The sequence below is a fragment of the Sceloporus undulatus genome, chromosome 1 (genome assembly GCF_019175285.1).
Source record: "Sceloporus undulatus isolate JIND9_A2432 ecotype Alabama chromosome 1, SceUnd_v1.1, whole genome shotgun sequence".
Classification (NCBI taxonomy): Eukaryota; Metazoa; Chordata; class Lepidosauria; order Squamata; family Phrynosomatidae; genus Sceloporus; species Sceloporus undulatus.
This window is the reverse complement of record NC_056522.1, coordinates 160,630,462-160,648,337: the sequence shown is the minus strand read 5'-3', so window position 1 is coordinate 160,648,337 and position 17,876 is coordinate 160,630,462. Positions and strand designations below refer to the sequence as shown.

The 17,876-nt window shown below is 39.7% G+C and overlaps 1 protein-coding gene across 1 annotated transcript; it reads right to left on the bottom strand.

Annotated features, from left to right (window-relative positions):
- Positions 1-213: 213 nt before the first annotated feature.
- Positions 214-17,765, bottom strand: LOC121925500 (guanylate cyclase soluble subunit beta-2-like). Its single transcript, XM_042457727.1, has 15 exons — positions 17,684-17,765; positions 16,453-16,613; positions 15,077-15,173; positions 12,575-12,756; positions 12,127-12,180; positions 11,011-11,035; positions 10,658-10,711; positions 8,906-9,009; positions 7,958-8,174; positions 5,504-5,824; positions 3,885-4,033; positions 2,391-2,537; positions 1,381-1,535; positions 633-793; positions 214-263 (listed from the first exon to the last, which is right to left on the bottom strand). Exons 1-15 carry the CDS (start codon positions 17,748-17,750, stop codon positions 214-216), a joined length of 1,944 nt encoding a protein of 647 aa, XP_042313661.1. The 5' UTR covers positions 17,751-17,765.
- Between the last annotated feature and the right edge of the window lie 111 nt (positions 17,766-17,876).

Here is a 17,876-nt window from a genome sequence, read left to right as displayed (position 1 = left end):
CTTCTGGACTATTAGGACGCATGCATCATTGAAACACCATACCTCCACTGTGACTCAAAGCAGCTTTATTTTGGCTGTCTGTAACAGGCCTAAATAAAACACAAAACATAATGCTTGATTTCACCAGAACTATGTCTATCCCTAGACCTAAGCCAGGCTTCATGATCTGGCATCCTTCAGATGTGTTGGAGTTTGAAAAAGTTACTTTTTGGACTACACCTTCCAGAATCCCTGAGCCATAATGACCATGTTGGCTTCCAGATCTAGAAGGTGAAGTAAAAATAATAGTAATGTTTTTCTAAGCTCTGAGTAGGGTGGACATATCAGGTATCTCTATGTTGACAAGGTATGACAGGAATTGTAGCCCAACTCATTTGTTACTACACTGCACCCAGTTGGAGAAGAATGGGCTACACTTAAGAATACAGATGAACGTTGGCAAGGATAAATACTTGGTCCTGTCAACATAAGTGTGGCCTATTTGCTCTGGAATCTTCCAGTGCCAGAGTAAAGATTTAAGACAGGGAGCACATTCACAATATTACTGATGATAGCTACAAAAGTGCATTGAGTGACAGCGTATGTTGATAATGTAATTCTAAATCAGGCTAGGAATGGATCTTTCTACATACCATTGCTGCCAGTATCAGCAGAAATCTCTTCAACCTGTCCCATTATTTCATTTTCGGTGGCACAGAGGTTTCGCTTCAGAAAATACGTTGTCATTTTCCCTTTGCCTTTGACCTCTATTTCTCCCCTTTCCACTATCTCAAACACTTGATGTGGTAAAGCTCTGTGTAATTAGAGAAACACAAATGTGGGATTAAGCAGTTGTTTATTATTAAACTCCAACAACCCATGGCCCCAAACAACTGCCTCAAGAGCCTGCTTCCCTAAGATGTTAGAAGCAAAGAAGCACCAATGTGTATCTAGAGGGGGGGGACTCTGGAGAACACGTCTGCCCTTTTATTTCACTTCACAAAGTTGGGGTGCATCTGCACTGTAGAAATAATGCAGTTTGACACCACTTTAATTATTATGGTTCCATCCTACAGAATCCTAGGAGTTGTAGTTTTGTGAGGCACCAGCACTCTTTAGTAGAGAAGGCTAAAGATCTTCTACAAAACCCATGATTCTATAGAATAGAGGTATCAAACTGCATTATTTCTACAGCGTAGATGCACCCTTAGTTAGTTCTTTGTCTTATTTTTCTGTGAAGAGAACAACCATGAAGCTCCTGTGTCATGATGGTTGACAGCCCACTTCCACACATGAGAGCCAGCCTTATGAGTTCTTCTGTTGGAGATTAGATAATCTTTTTATATATATATATATATCTCTTCTGTTCCCATCATTTTATATTGTTTTGTGAAATCTTACCTGAATGCTGTTGAGCTGACATGGATTTTATCTGGGAGGCCATGGCTTTCCATTCTAGAAGCTGTATTGACCGTGTCACCAAATAAACAGTATCTGGGCATCTTCTCTCCAACTACTCCAGCCAGCACTGGACCAGTATGTATCCCGATTCTAATCTGTTGATATAACCAAAGCATGAAAATACAGCAGTGGGGTGCAGGGTAGTGATATGATTTTCCATTATTGCTAAAAGAAATGTGTTGCTCTTCCCTTAGCCTTCATTTAGTTTAGTCAGCCTTGCCCAAACTGGTGCCTTCCAGATGTGCTAACCAAGATGCATATGACCAGTGACTGATGGAAGCTGAAGTGCAAAACATCAGGAGAGCCCCAGGTTGGGGAAAAGCTGGCACAGTATGAGAACAATAAGCAAAAGCTGAACAGACTTACAATGCTCTCCACCCCACCCCAGCCCAGTAAGGGAAGTTCAAGTCTTGCTTTGTTTGTGCTAAGTGCCTTGATTTGGGGCTGTAGTTGTGGTTTATACAGTGCCTAAGGTTTTCTAGAGTAGTGAAGCGTAGTGGTTTCAGTGCTGGATTAGGACACTTGGGGGACCAGGGTTCTTCAAATCTCTGTTCAGCTATGGAAACCCACTGGGTGACCATGGGTAAGTCCCACTCTCTCAGCCTCAGAGGAAGGCACCCACTGAACAAATCTTGCAAGAAAACGCCGTGATGGAGTTACCATAGATTGGAAACAACTTGAAAGAACACAACGTTTTCTATATCCTGTACAAAAATGAAGAAAAGCTAGTTATGCATTATACAAAGAGGAAAGAAAGGATGGTGAGAGAATAGAAGAAGAAGAGAAGCAGAGTGAAATATACTACTTGATAATTTTATATACATCTTTCATGGCATGTGGAAGAGGAAAAGCCAAATGGCAATTGATCCCAATGGGAACAAGGCTCTCCCACCTCTCCTATCACAGCTGGGTGTATATTTTTGTTCACTTGCAAGTCCTAAGACAATTACCTGTATAGGTTTATCAGTAATAGGGTTCATAACTTCTTGTGCAGCAATTCTCATGCCTAGGGCAAAATTAGCGACCCTTTCAGCATGACTGGTGACAGGCACAGGGACCCCTCCTACAACCATGTAGGCATCACCTATTGTTTCCACCTGTAAGACAACGTGGAGACCTGCTCTGTTAAGTGTAGAATGATCTAATCCTGCATCATGCAAAAGACAACATTGAAGATGATGTTTTTTTTTATTTGTGAAGATTTATTTAACCTTCACATCTACTAATGTAAATCAGCATACTGCTTGGCCACAGTTGCCTTGCCTTAGCCCTTCTTTTCTGTCTCTTGCAGGGTGAGCTATGTTCCTGTAGATCATATTAAGAGTAGCAATTGCTAATTCTTGGCACACTCAAGGCTCATCAATGAAGAAGCTCAAACTCATAAATCAACAATTAGTCTGGAGGTAATGTTAGACAAATAGACATCAGTCTAACCTGGCTAGTTAATAAAATCAACAAAAGAATTGTGGTGATGTATTTTATCCTTTTGAAAAACCTGCTACTCTCATCTGAATGCAAATTTCCAGGGGATTATACCTTGTAGAAAAACATAAAATAATTCTGTAGTTCCTTATAGTTAACACATTTGGCATAACTTTTTGTGATTACATTGGCCTGACATGGAGTCTTGGAATGTGTCAGTCTTTGAGGTGCCTCAAAAGGTTTTGACCTAACTAGAACAGACCATTTGCTCCATGGAGAACTGTTGACTTATTAGGTTCCCACTGATTAAAAGGGCCTACTTCAGAAGTGTGCCTATGGGGTGGACTCCATAATATGTTGGACTCCCCAAATTAATTTTTTCCCCTTTAGTCCCCAAATTTCTAGCACTGACTTAAAAAATTCAGTTCAGCATTTATAAAAACAGTTTAGGCATCCAAAGAGAGGGACTGGCAAAGTCATCAAGGAAATACAAACACAGCAAATAGATGAGTTATAGGTGGGAATGATTTTTTCTTATTTTGAAGGTGTTCTCACCCACCTCCCATAGCTGCATCTCTGATCTAGTTGGGACCAACAATTGCATGACAGATATTGTTGTATTTGAATAGAAGTAGGGAAGGTATGCGAGGCCTGGCCCAGAACATGTTGCTGTTTGAGTATTCAGAGAAATTGCTGTGTTAGTCTGTGTTCCTATAAAAGACATTAAGGAATCCAGGATTCCTCAGCAAATCTGTCCTCCTTAGGTCAAGGTGCCCTGTATTGAAATCTAGCCAAATTTGTTGCATGAAATAAAATATTACACGAACATGTCTACCCATCAAAGCAAATAACCAGTTAGCTGCCTTGAATACCATTATGGGAGAAAGGCAGGCTATAAATTCAATAAATAAATAAATATGCTGCCACTACATAACACCCAAAATCTGCTGCAGATTTCGCATTGAACTCCAACAGTAGATGATATTAGCAAGCTCCTGGTCCAGAAGGTCAAAAATACTTACTTTATAAACACTGTGGACAGTAGTTAGGTGATCAAACTTGGAGTACATTGAATTAAGCATGTTCACTATTTGAATCGGTTCACAGACAGAACAGATGTTTGTGAAGGTGACGACATCACTGAAAAGTATTGTGCAGGAACTAAAATCTCCTAAGGAATAAACCAAAAATATTGTTATTTTTGGGCTACTTTGAATGTAAAGATAAAACACGGGGCAGCTATTTTTGTTTGCTATTGAACTGGTAAGACTGATACTGTCAGTGGAAAGGCTTCCTTAATTGTCAGTGCTATTTACTTCTATTCTTCCACCAGGAGAGGGATGAAAAGTCATTCGAGTATGCATGACCTATTTTATGCAATATATTTATGTACATTTCTAAATGGGCTTAGTCTCTACATCTTACTGGACCAGAAAAACAGTCACATTGACACAAAACTCTCATTCACAACCCTTGAAATACAGTGCCCCCTCAGGTTTTATAATGTTCACATGTGAGAATTTTTTTTTAAAGTAATGTAACACATATAATAAGACATTACCTGAGCATTTTTGGTCAAGTAAGTGAGAGCCAGCATGGTGTAGTGATTTGAATGTTGGACTAGGATGCTGAAAGTTCAATCAAATCTCCACTCTACCATAGAAACCCACTGGTTGATTTTGGGCAAGTCACACTCTCTTAGCCTCAGCATGGCAATAGCAAATCCCCTCTGAACACATCTTCCCTAGTAAACCCTTTTGTAGGTTCACCTTAGAGTTGTCATAAGTTGGAAACAACTTAAGGGACATGGCAACAAGTGTACCCTACATATCTGATATTCTTGAAGTAGCAAAATATATCAAATTCCCCAAGTGTTTCAACTCACATCACTTATGTCTCACCTATTAAAAAAATATTAAACATATATCCCTCTGTCACATAGCATTTCCATTTGGCCTCACCCATAATGTCTCCTTAGTTTCACTTCAACTACTGTTCCTAGACCAGGGTGGAAAACATGCAACTTTCCAGAAGTTGTTGGACTGCAAATCCCATGACTCTTCACCTCTGGCTCTTATATATAGGCCTGATGGGAGCTGCCAACAAAAAACAGCGATAGGGCAACACATTCCCTACCTCTCTCCCAGTTCATTCCACCCAGATCATCAGTCTTTTTAAAATTAAATATATAAAATGGTTTGGACCAACTCCCAGAAACTCCAGCCAGCCTGGCCAGTGAATGCTAAGGACATTTTAAGGAGCTGAAATCCAAATAGCTAGAAGAGCAAAGGTCCTCTCACTTCTTTATTATGTTGTCCAGTTGTGATTTGTTAGCTATGGAGACCTCTATAAAATGTTGTGGATGTGTGCCTTCATGTTGTTTCTGACTTATGGCGACCCTAAGGCAACTCTATCATGCGGTTTTCTTGGCAAGTTTCTTCAGTTGGGGTTTGCTATTGCCATCCTCTGATGCTGAGACTGTGTGACTTGCCCTAGGTCACCCAGGGGTTTACATGGCTGAGCAGGGACTTGAACCCTAGCCACAGTCCAATGCTCCAACCACTATGCTGCACAATATTCCCATAGTGACATAATTCTACCCTTCAGTTCTCATAAAGTACAATGGACAATAGCATTGTACCTGCTTCCACCATTTTGCCCTCCTTAAGCTGATTGGCCACATGTTTGGGCAACATGGCATACAATAACGTTTCTGATTTCTTCTTTTCTGCTTCCAGGTTCTTGGAGAGGATCCTGAGTTCTTCCTTTTTTCTCTCTAGCTGGTTTGACAGTTCTATCTCTGCCAACCGCTGCTGGTTGAAGAGGATGAGGTCCCTTGTTGTGTCATGCTGTGCTATGTCAGAAAGGTGCATGTGTTGTTCTTCCAGTTCCTCCAAACTCCGTAGCTTTGGGGAACACAAGTACATCATGCACTGGAAGGAATCCATCCAGATCATTTGACCTATGAAAATTAACACAGAATGAGAATCCAAAACACTTAAAAAGAAATACTTAAAATGACTAGTCAGTCTAAAACCTATCTGGAAAGCTGTTACTAACTAATAAATAGAGAATCAAACTTTCATGTTTTGTTGCAGCTGTGTGCCTTCAAGTCATTTCTGATTTACTGCAATCCTAAAATGAACCTATAATGGGGTTTCTTGGCAAGATTTGTTCAGAGGAGGTTTGCCATTGCCTTCCCCTGAGGCTGAGAGCATGTGATTCCCCACTGTGAGCTTCATGGCTGAGCTGGAAATCCAACCCTGATCTCCAGAGTCATAGTCCAACACTCAGACCACTACACCACACTTTCATGTGCTATGTGACAAAACAAGAATAATGCACAAACATATAGCAAACAAACATAGTTAGCTCTGCCAAAAACCTGAAAAGTGTAATAGATCTATTACCAAGTTTCATTCATTTTTACATCTGCTTTGAGTATGAGCCCAATTATAGTGATATTTCATTTGCTAAGGAAAGTCCTTGGATGATTACATGGTAAACGTGTGTGTGTTCATACAAGGCTTTAACTATACAAACGTGCAGGCTTGTTTGTTGAAGCTTACAGGAGGTGCTTCTCAGGCTATCTGATGTGAGGGACTGGTAGTTTGTTTTTATCCCAAATGTCCCAGGGATTAGCACTCTGTTTGTGCCCATTGGCTATAACTGTTTCTGTTTTTTTTCTGGAATCACGCTATAGACTGGCAACGGAGGGCTAATGGACTAGCACTTGTCCAGGGACCATCATTTTGAGTAGCACTCATTAGATTATGTCTTCAGCTGTCTGCCCTCCCATCTTTTCCCATTCTTTTTTCCTTTTTTCCTTGTCAAGAAAATCTGTTAAGGAAAAAATAAGATTTGCTGCACATTGCCTTTTAAATATGAGTACTATCTATGCACAAAGATGTCACAAAGACAAAATATATTGTTCAGATTCTGCTGTAATTTCTGTAAGCATCCTTCCCCCCCCCCCGTCCAGCCATATGCATCTGAAGATATCTATGTATATGTATATGCATATGTATATGCATATGTATTTAAGCCCATACCCTAAAGTCACCAGATCTCATCTGATCTTGAAAGGTAAGCAGGGTTAGCCCTGGTTAGTATTTGGATGGGAGACCGCCAATGAATGGCAGGTGCCATATATTTCAGAGCAAGGAACTGGCAAAACCACCGCTGAGTATGCTTTACCTAAGAAAATCCTATGAAACTCATGGGGTCAACATAAATTGACATGCAACTTGAATGCAGATTGCAGGCACACACACGAACCCTCTGTCTATAAGCCAAATCCATCAAATCATGTTCTCACTGAATACCTCAGTTGAGAAAAGGAAGGGAAAGGAAAGGAACAGAAAGGAGGAAGAGGGGATGAAGAGGTGGATGGATGCATTAAGCTTTTGGCTTCTAAGGCTACAACCAGACAGAATGATTTAAATATGAGCTAAATAGTTAAAATTAACTGTCCCACTAACAGCCAACAACTGAAGGGTCCCTGTTGAGTTGCAAATTGACTTTAAATGTCCTGGACTTTGAAAATCTCCCTACTGCCCCATGGCCAGAAGGAGGAGCAGCTTGCCTGCAAAAGATATCCCCCTCCCATCATAATATCTTTACTAAGGGCTGAAACAACATACAGTACAAGCATCTGACTAATATCTCCAATTGTATTTTTCTCTCTCTCCTGTTTGGTTTGTAACATCTTGCCTGATTAAGAAGCCCATGATTAACAAGCCCATGCCTGATGAAGAAGCCCATGGAGCTTTGAAAGCTTGCAACAAGTATATTGTGCATTTGGTTGGCCAATAAAGGTTTCACTGATGGAATTTTGTTTGTATTAGTCAACAACTGAAGTAGTTGTGGAAGTCTCCTCTGACATGTCTGATTCCATTTTTTTCTAAAACTTCAGTTTCTATTTCTGTAAAAGTCTTTTGTTTAAAATCTCTTGCTACCACTAGATGATTCATGTTATCTATGACCACACTACCTCCCTCTTCCAGATATTGCATGAAGACTGTTTTGCTTGTTCCTATGTTTCTTAAAAGAAGATGAAGATTCTACATCTGCAAAAAGCAACGTGGTTTGGTACCTCTGAGCTTTAGCGCAGGTCGTTTCCTCCATGATTTAGGCAGCATATCCCTTCGTATCTTGAGAACAAACTGACTATTGATAAACTTCCTTATGCTGAAAATAGTGAATGTAACTTGCGGATGAACAATAGAAAAATACTCATCTAATCTGGTTCCGGATATGTGAAATCCTGGTATAGATTTCTGAATGTTTATACCTGCCTGTTTGATCTTCAGCTAAAGGCAAAACAGAAAGGGAGGATTCAGTAACAAAAGAGTTTTAGAAACAACAGTTAACAATTACCTCGAAATGAAGAAGGGTGATCCCACTTAAAACACCTGTTCAAAATACAGTTGGCCCTCTGTATCCATGGATTTTGCATCCGCAGATTCAACCACTCATGGCTTGAAAATATTGTTTAAAAATATAAATTTCAAAAAACAAACTTTGATTTTACCACTTTATATAAGGGATACTATTTTACTTTGCCACTGTATATAATGGGACTTGACCATCCATGGATTTTGGTATCCACTGGGAGTCCTGGAATGACACCCCAGTGGATATCAAGAGCCCAATGTAGTGATTATATAAGTATTAAACCATAATGAATCTACATCTACATGTATTAATCAGGATGATACTTTTATTTGGCAATGTCAGAGCTTGGAAATTATTATTTTTTTGAGGTAGCGGGCTGAAGACTAGGAAGTGTAGTCCAAAAAAGTAACACACTCAAGCAGTAGGATACACTCAAGTCCAGGCCAAGACATGTTTAGTCCTAAACCATGTCAAGTTTAAGAGGCCCCACAGCATTACCTAAACTACTTGCCCAATTGGGGATGGTTTCCCCCCCCCCCTCTTGTTTTTTGTATTTATAGCTGAAGCTTTGTCTGAAGCCTTGGCTATGGTATAAACTCAGTAGTGAACCCACTCTTTAATTACAAGTACTCAAGGGCTAACTTACTGTTTCATCAAACACAATGTGGAAAGGAAATGCACAGCAGAATGTCCTCTCATCGATCCAAAGCCTCGCAGGAAAAAATGGTTCAAAAGTACATGAAAGGTGACCTAGGAGCAGGGAGAACACAGTCTGCTTCATTTTGTACATTTCATCGGTATGCAGAAATTCAACTGTTCTCTATTCTGAATAAATTTATATCGTTCTTTAGGAATAATACCCATTCATTCACCACATCCATTTTAAGGAGCACTATAAATAAAGCATAGTGGGCTGAGTGTTGAACTAGGACTCTGGAGACCAGGTTTCGATTCCCAGATGAGCCATGAAACCCATTGGGTTACCTTGGGTAAGTCACAAACTCTCATCCTCAGGAGAAGGCAATGGTAAACCTCCTCTGAACAAATCTTACCAAGTAGATTGGATGAAAGTGTCCCAGTCATTGTTTCAGTGCTTGGCCAAGGGGTTTTGCTGCCTGAAGTGGAGACCAGTCATTGCTTCCCCATTTCTCCCAACAAGACCAACACTTTTAAAAGTCTCTCACTGCAGCATTCAGAGACCAGTTCCTGCCTTAACTTAAGCACACAATTAACCTTGCTGCAAGTTAAGATAACACTTTTTCGTATGTAGATACCATACTTGGGCTCCCTGACCCCTTGCCCTTTGATGTTGGTTATTCTGGGAAATCTGGAGGCTGTAAAACTAAATATTCATGGGGTAGAGACATGGAATTTAAGCTCTACCGCCCCAAATGACCATGTGATACAGCATTATTATGTAGGACTGAGACTTGAGAGATCCAAAATTAAATCCCCATTGTGTCGTGCAACTCACTAGGGCAGTCACTTTCTCTGACTTATTTCACAGGGTTGTTATGAGGATAAAATGGGGAGGAGAACCACATGCACCAGACTTATCACATTGGAGGAAAGGTGAGATTTAATTCTAACATCATGGGATTTACAACTACGTCTTTTTTTAAAAAAGTTATTTTTTTAGTTACAGGTGATTTCCAGTTCCAAGTATTAAAATGCAGAGTCAATTAGTATAAACAGCTATTGGGTGCTCCATCTATGATATCTAAATCAATATGCCAAATCCATATCCCCACTAGAATAAACCCACTAAATCAATTGCTGAATGGTGGTTCAGATATGCTGGTTGGTTCAGCATATCTACTCTAATTGAGATTAGCAATTTTGTTTGTTTGATTGATTGATTGATTGATTAACTGACTGATATCCTGCCTTTCTCCCAAAGTGGGACTCAAAGCAAGACCCAAGATGGTCCTTTATGCTTCACCCTTTTAAGGATGTAGCACTGAGTGTTTGGAAAACAGTTAAGCAACCATGCTCTACAGAAGGCAAGCCATCCTACTCTGGCCAGGTCAAGAAATATCACATCCAGAGGTTTGGTATTTTACATCCAACATTCTCATGGCTTCCCATTTAGCAACAGCAAGAGCAAGTACATTTCTATACCGCTTATCAGTGCACTTAAGCACTCTCTAAGCAGTTTACAAAGTGTAAGCTAAATGTCCCCAACAATCTGGGTGCTCATTTTAGCCACCTCTGAAGGATGCAAGCCTGAGTCGAGCTTGAGCCCTTTGGTTGGTATTGAACTTGCAACCTTATGGTTTGTGAGTGAGTGGCTGCAGTACAGGCATTTAACAATTGCACCACCAGGGCTCCATTTACTTTAATGAGGTCTTGATGTCCTTATAAACATCATGCCCAAGCTAAAAACAGACCCGCTTACCTTTCTCAAATTTCACAAAATATCTTACAATATCCCAGTAGGACTTCTTTTCTGCAGATTCTTCCCTCTTTTTCTGAAAAGCCATGCCCAGTCTCTAAAAGGAACATTAGCAGAACAATGGAAGATGGTGGTTATCAAAATGGAGCCTTTTCCTTTCCTCTGTTATATTAATTTTAATTAGATAAAACTCACAGCTGCAACAGAAGGCGATGAGTATTAAAATGAAACCTGAATACCTAATTTTCACTTCATTTATGGAGAGTGGTGCATTCATTATTGATGCATTACCATGGAGTGCTTATTGAAGCCAAACCTCTACAGATGAATAAAATGTTCTAAATGAATAAAATGATGACATATTGGCAGGGACTGGTGGCACTGCAATAACAGGCTCAGGATCAATGTACAGTTCATTATTTTACGCATTGTTTATGCATTTGTTGTTTTTGTTTGCTGTCAAGTCAGTTTTGACTTATGGTGAGCCTTTGAATGAAAGCCCCAATGAGGCCCTGTCATCAACTGCCCAGATCAGGTCCTGGAAACTCAGGGTTGTGGCTTCCTTGACTCAGTCAATCTACTTTAATGCAATCTTCTGTTTTTCCTACTGCCTTCCACTTTATTGAGCATTATTGTTCTTTCCAGCAAGTCATGGTGTCAATATATCCAAAGGATGATCACCTTAGTTCCTAAATTTAGAGGTATTATTATTATTATTAATTCTCTGCCTTTCCCCCAATATCAAATTCACACTTGATTTGTTCCTGAACCTATTTATCAGTCCCTTTGGCTGTCCATGGTATCCAAAGAACTCTTTAACAATGCCACATTTGCTGCATTGTATTTATTGCCAGTATTTATGTATACCACTTTGAAATTTTTGGATATAAAAGGTATTTAAATCTACCCAAATAGGTAAATAAAAATCTGAAACATAGCTTGGAAAGTTGCTATGGAAGGCAAAACTTATTTTTTTATGTTAAACAGTGAAAGGACTTCTGTATCCTATGCAATAGGCAGCTGCCATGCTTCAGGTAAACAAAGAATTCAAAGACATAGCCATGTTAGTCGGAAAAATCAGTATGCAAAGGGATCTTGAGAATAATTTAAAGAAAGTGTTTGGTAGCATGAGCTTTGATATACTTGAGCCTGTTTCCTCAAATGCATGGGGCAGAGTGGAAAGTCCCCAGACAGACCTATATATCAGTCTATGTGTGGGAATGTCCATAGGAATGCAAATTTTTGTGGCAGCGGAGATGAGGTGACAAGTTCTGTTTTAAAGATGGTCATTGGGAGACAAGGCAGGAGGGAGGATGTTGCCTTAAGCCAATGTTACTAGATAACCATATCAGTGAGTTTGGGGATGTAGTGTGGGAGCCAAAAAGAAGATGTGATAAACTGGCCAACACAGCCCCCATGAGACTAGGGGGGTTAGCTAGTGTTATAATGTGTGGTGTGTGTGCCAAGAGAACATCATTTTTGATCAACCCATTATTGATGGACTGCTGTTTCGATAAATTCCAATTCTGCTGTTTCTCTTTCAAATCTTCCTTTGTAGCTTTTTTCTTTTGTTCAAAGGTTGCTGCTCTGAGGTCAGAAATGAAATGTCCAGGAAGATTGAAGTGTTCTGCAACAGGTTTTGGTGTATTCCCTTTTCTAATATCTAATTTATGTCCATTTATTCTTTGGCACAGGGACCAGCCTGCTTGCCCAATGTAGAGTGCTGAAGGGCAGTATGGCATAAATCACACTGGAGAAACAAAGGGAAGCCTGAGACATTGAGAGAAGAGGAGCAAAAAAACAGCTGATTATATACTCAGGGCCACAAATTGCTCAGCTCTGCCCTATGTAGATGCCATTGTATTAACTCTGAACTAAGACACCCCAGCCCAGCCCCTTTCTCCAGGACCATTTTATCACCTCTTTTTCCTGCCCAGAATTTGCTGCTTGATTGATCTTGTGCTTTGCTGCTTTGCTGTTCTGTAAAAGGAAAAAGACCACATGCTCTTTCTTCCCAGTGCGTTCCTCCTCTATATTTTGAGCAAGAATTTCCAGTGTCACTTCACTGTTGAAGAAATCTTTGGCCACAGCTTCAAGAATCCCTAAGTGCAAAGGGGAGGGGGGAACATACATTTTATGATAATACAGGATTTGGGGTAGATGGCCACATAAACAGTGACTTGGAGGCTAAGATAAAGTAATCAAAGGATGGTAACAGAAGATAAGTTTCCCATCCCTTGTTGCTGCCTGCACCCTCTTGAGAGCTTCTTCACAATGTTGAAGGTCATTTGTGGCAATTCTTATATCACCTTTTTTGCATACCTTGTCCCACATTATTCAGAATCATAGAACTGTAGAGTTGGAAGGGGCCTCATGGGTCATCAGTTCCAACCCCCTGCTCAATGCAGGATCTCCAGCTAAAGCACCTCCAGCAGGTGACTGTCCAGCCTCTTTCTGGAGACATCCAAAGAAGGAGACCCACCACCTCTCTAGGCAATTGGTTCCATTGCTGAACTGCTCTTATTGTCAAAAATTGCCTTCTAATGTTCAGTCAAAGTCTACCCTCCTATAACTTAAAACCATTGGACCTAGTTCTACCCTCTGAGGCAGCAGAGAACAAGCCTTCACCTTCCTCTTTATGGTAGCCCTTGAGATATTTTAAAAATGCAATCATGTCACCCTTATGCTTCTTTTCACTAAGCTAAATATGCCCAACTCCTTCAACCTTTCATCATATGTTTTGTTCTCTATTCCTCTTATCAGCTCCATTGCCCTTCTCAGAAGTTGCTACAACCTGCTTATATCCTTCTTAAAATGAAGTACCCAGAACTGGACACAGAACTGAACTCAACTCCAGATGAGGCCTGACCAGCACAGAATATAGTAGGACTATTATTTCCTTTGACTTGGAAACTATGCTTTTATCAATGCAGTGTAAGATAGCATTTGTCTTCTCTGCTCCAGCACCACACTGTTGGCTGATGTTCAATTTATGATCAACAATAATCCCAAAGTCCTTTTCTCATGTAGTATTGCTGAGCCAAGTGTCCCCAAACCTATACCTGCACATTTGTTTTTTGTCACCTAAAATGTAGAATTTTGCATTTGTCTCTGTTGAACTGCATTTCATTAATTTCAGCCCATTTTTCTAATATAGCAAGGTCCTTTTGAATCCTGTTTCCATATTCCAATGTGTTAGCTACCCCTTCCAATTTTGTGTCTTCTACAAATCTGATAAGGATTCCTTTCACCTTATCATCTAAATCATGGATAAAAACATTGATGAGGGTTGACTCCAGGACAGAACCCTGCAGCACTCCACCAGATAACTTGTTCCAAACTCAAGCAGAACCATGGCTGACAACTCTTTGAGAATGGTTTTCCAACCAATTATAGACCCATCTGATGGTATGTCCATATATTCCATATTTGATCAATTTTCTAATAAAAATATCATAGGCAACCATATCAAACACTTTGCTGAAATCCAGATAAAGTACATACACAGCATTCCCACCATCTACTAAACCATCAATCCAATTAAAAAAAGAAGATATAAGGTTAGTTTGGCAGGATTTGTTTCTACCAAACACATAGTGGCTCCTCAAAAGAAGAGGTCCTCAAAATTTTGATGAGGCCTTTTGAGGTAGGAGGGAAGGATGAGACAGAATAAGATATGAAAGCCTTCCTTTCTGGAATTCCTTCAGTACTTGCTGTTGCTGTTGGTATTATTATCTTTATCTATATTCTGCATTTTTCCTAAAAAACAGGCTCAAAGAAGTTTACAAATTAAAAAGAAATGCAATATTGCTAAAACAAAACCAAATAAAATAAATTGGAATTAAATGGTTCACTAAAAATTGTATAAAACATAGAATTAAAAATGGTTAAAAGCAGTTTAAAAGACAGGACAATCAAAGCAAGAGAGTACACTCCAAAAAGCCCTTTCTTTTAAAAACTTCAGTTGTTAAAAGCCTCTTGGAATTGTTTTTTAATTTTGCCTGCTGAGGAAAGCCGGGAGAGGGCCATCCTAGCATTCAGCTGGTTCTGTACAAGCCATTTTGGGGCTGAAGTACAAAATGAAGCTGGAGACCCAGTACAGGAGCTGAAGTCTCAATATTAAAAAATAATAATACAATCCAATTTCCATCACAACCAAGCATAAAGCAGTTTCAGCATCAACCAATGTTGATGTAAATTGTACACCTATTTGAGGGACAGGCAGCTGGCACTCAGGGACCAATTTGGATACTCAAAAATCCTTGGCATAGCCCTTGATCCCAAGGGTTGCCCTCTCTTATTATGATCATCATCTGTTTTCCTCTGCCCTTTAGGGAAAGCTTGCCTTCCTGTAGGAATATGGTTGCACAACATACAGTCCAGATTTAAAACCCAACGAGAAGCAATTTTGGGGTGTGGTACCTGGGACAATGTGATATAGGCCTTTCCTGTCAGAGTAATAGTGAAGCAACATCATCCCCTCCGTCCGTTCCAATCGAAAGGATGGTGCATTCATTTCCTAGACAGAAAAACAGAGTTGTAATTTAATTGAAGAATTTCCTATATACAGCTCATCATTAGAGGGTGCAGGGGGTACGATCTGTACCAGGTGACACTCCAGAAGAGGGGTGCACCCCATGACCCTCTGTGTAGCATTTTCAGGGGGCTAGAAATGTTACCCCAGAGGGGCAGGATGCAAGGACATTAGGTTGCCCATGCCTAAGTCTGGATTCATCCCAGTGAAACTATTGGCAAACTGGGGCGGCCGGGGTGAATGAAACAACAATCTTTTCTTAGTAAGTCCCAATAGCTACTACTATGATGTTTGAGGTGAATTCACTACTTAATATTTGAATTTTGCTTGATGAAATTTTGAGTAAATTTAGTACTCACATAACATTTCCTTAGCAGAACTAAACCCAGTATCACAACACTGAATTTTCCCTATTTTATATCTAAAACATGGTAGCAACCAATCTGCCCTTTCTCTCAGTACTTCCCATGATCTCCAGACACACTGGAGTAGCGGAATAACTACATCATATGCTTTCCAACTGTTACAGCAGAAAAGAGCAATGGCAAGAGCTAAAATATAAATATTTTTCCTGTATTGATATGATTAGATTTGTGGGTTGATGACTCTGGAGCAAAATTTAGCAACATTGATGCACTGAATCATCACTCTTTGCACTTGACTTAACTATTCTTGTTAGTTGGTTATATTTTGCCTTTCCCTCAATAAAAAGGTAGCATATATAACATTCCTTCTTTTCACTTTATCCTTACAACATCTCTGTGAGGTAGGTCAGGCTGACTAGGACTGAATCTGCATTGCAGAAAAAATCCAGCTTGAGACCACATTACCTGCCCTGGCTCATTGCTATGTAATTCTGGTTTTGTGAGACTTTTAGCCTTCAGAGATTTCTGGTGCCACAACAAACTAAAATTCCCATTGATTGCATAGGATTGAGCAGTGACAGTTAATGTGGTGTCAAACTGGCATATTTCTGCAGTGCGGATGTAGCCTGAGACTCACTAATACAACAGCATTCAATACATTTCATAGCTCATTGTGAACTATAATCTGAATCTTGTAAATCCCATTCCAATGCTCAAACCACTATGCCACGTTTGTCTACTGTATGAACATAGGGCAGCTTCACACATGACAATTACTGCAAGCAATAGCTGTGTTACATTACTTCTCCCTTAGCCATCAGATCACATCACATCATCACATCACATCACATACATATGTGCATGCATGCTTTCAAACCTTTTCTTTGCCAAGGAAGTACCTGATAGGACAAGGCTAGGTAGCTATGAAGGGCATCGAGGTTCTCAATGAACTCGGTCAAGTTTCCTCCTAGTGTCCGTAGCATTCTGTCATACCCTGACATTTTACAGAAACTGAAAAAGTATTCCCCAAAAAGCTTCAGCACTACCTCTTCAGACACCTCTGGGTGGAATTAAATGAGACAAAGAAACAAGAGTTGGAGTCATTCAGATCTTGAGTATGCGCAAAATGTAACCACCAAACATTCCCAAACGTTCACACCCTTGGATGTTCCCAGATGTGGCTTTGAGCATGTAGCCACCTTGCCTTGTTCACAAAATATTAAAGGGAGAGGGGATCAAAGATGTCACTGTCTTCCATTTGTAATCCTCTGAGTTTTCCCAATTTTTCTTTTAAAGAAACAGGAACATATGTAATAGATGCATTGTGCCTGTTAATGGCTAGTGCTTTTTTGTTGTGTGTCTTCAAGTCATTTCTGACTTATGGGAACCTGAAGGTGAACCTATCACAGAGTTTTATTCAGAGGGGGTCTGCTTTTGCCTTCCTCTGAGGTTGAGAGTGTGTGACTTGCCCAAGGTCACAAAGTGAGCTTCCATGTCTGAGTGGAGATTCAAACCCTGGTCTCTAGTCATAGTCCGACACTTAAACCACTCTCATGACTAGTATTAGGAGCTCCCAATCGCTATTTCTGTCTCTCCAACAAATCATTGTTCCTGCCTCTCCAACAAATACATGACCCATTTAAGCTTCTCCCACCATTTAAGGTGGGAGAGATCTGAGCTGGGAAAGTTACTTTTAAAAAGCAATTTGTTATTGTTATATTTCAGTACAACACACTGCATAGTTTGTAATTAATCACATTGCAAATATACTTGTCTCTCCCTATTCACTAGAGTTAGGAACCCCCTTCTTAAGAAATCTTGCTAAGACATCCCCATGATAAGGTCATCATAAATCAGAAATGACTTGAAGGCACATAATAACAACAATGTAAAGTAACTAAATGAAAAGAAAGTGGGACAGAATAAAAATAAAATGAATATTTGTTTCATTTTGATTTCAAGGTATTGATTTGCAAGTACATATTTCATTGCATAAAATATGAAAATGAAAAGGAACTGAATCCTACTGAGGGAGAAAGGGTGGGATATCAATCCAATCAATCAATCAATCAATCAATCAGAATAATGATAAGAGAGAAAGAGAAAGTAAGTCAATAGTTATCTCAGTACTTAAGGTTTTACAGGCTTCCTGGACCAATTTTAATGTGACTGTGTCATCATATATTGTATAAGTCATAAAGGTATCTTCAACACCAGCTTTTGTTCTGTGGAAACAACAAAGATAATATCTGAATGTGAAGAGAAATAGAAGGTATGATTAGCAACCCAGTTAAATCAACATTATTTTAAGTAAGACTGCAAC

Coding starts and splice junctions, on each gene's coding strand:
- LOC121925500 (XM_042457727.1), bottom strand. CDS start 17,750: ATGACTTATACAATATATGATGACACAGTCACATTAAAATTGGTCCAG. Junction 1,536..2,390: donor TTACTGATAAACCTATACAG/GTAATTGTCTTA, acceptor TTATATCAACAG/ATTAGAATCGGGATACATAC. Junction 264..632: donor TGCTGATACTGGCAGCAATG/GTATGTAGAAAG, acceptor TTCACCTTCTAG/ATCTGGAAGCCAACATGGTC.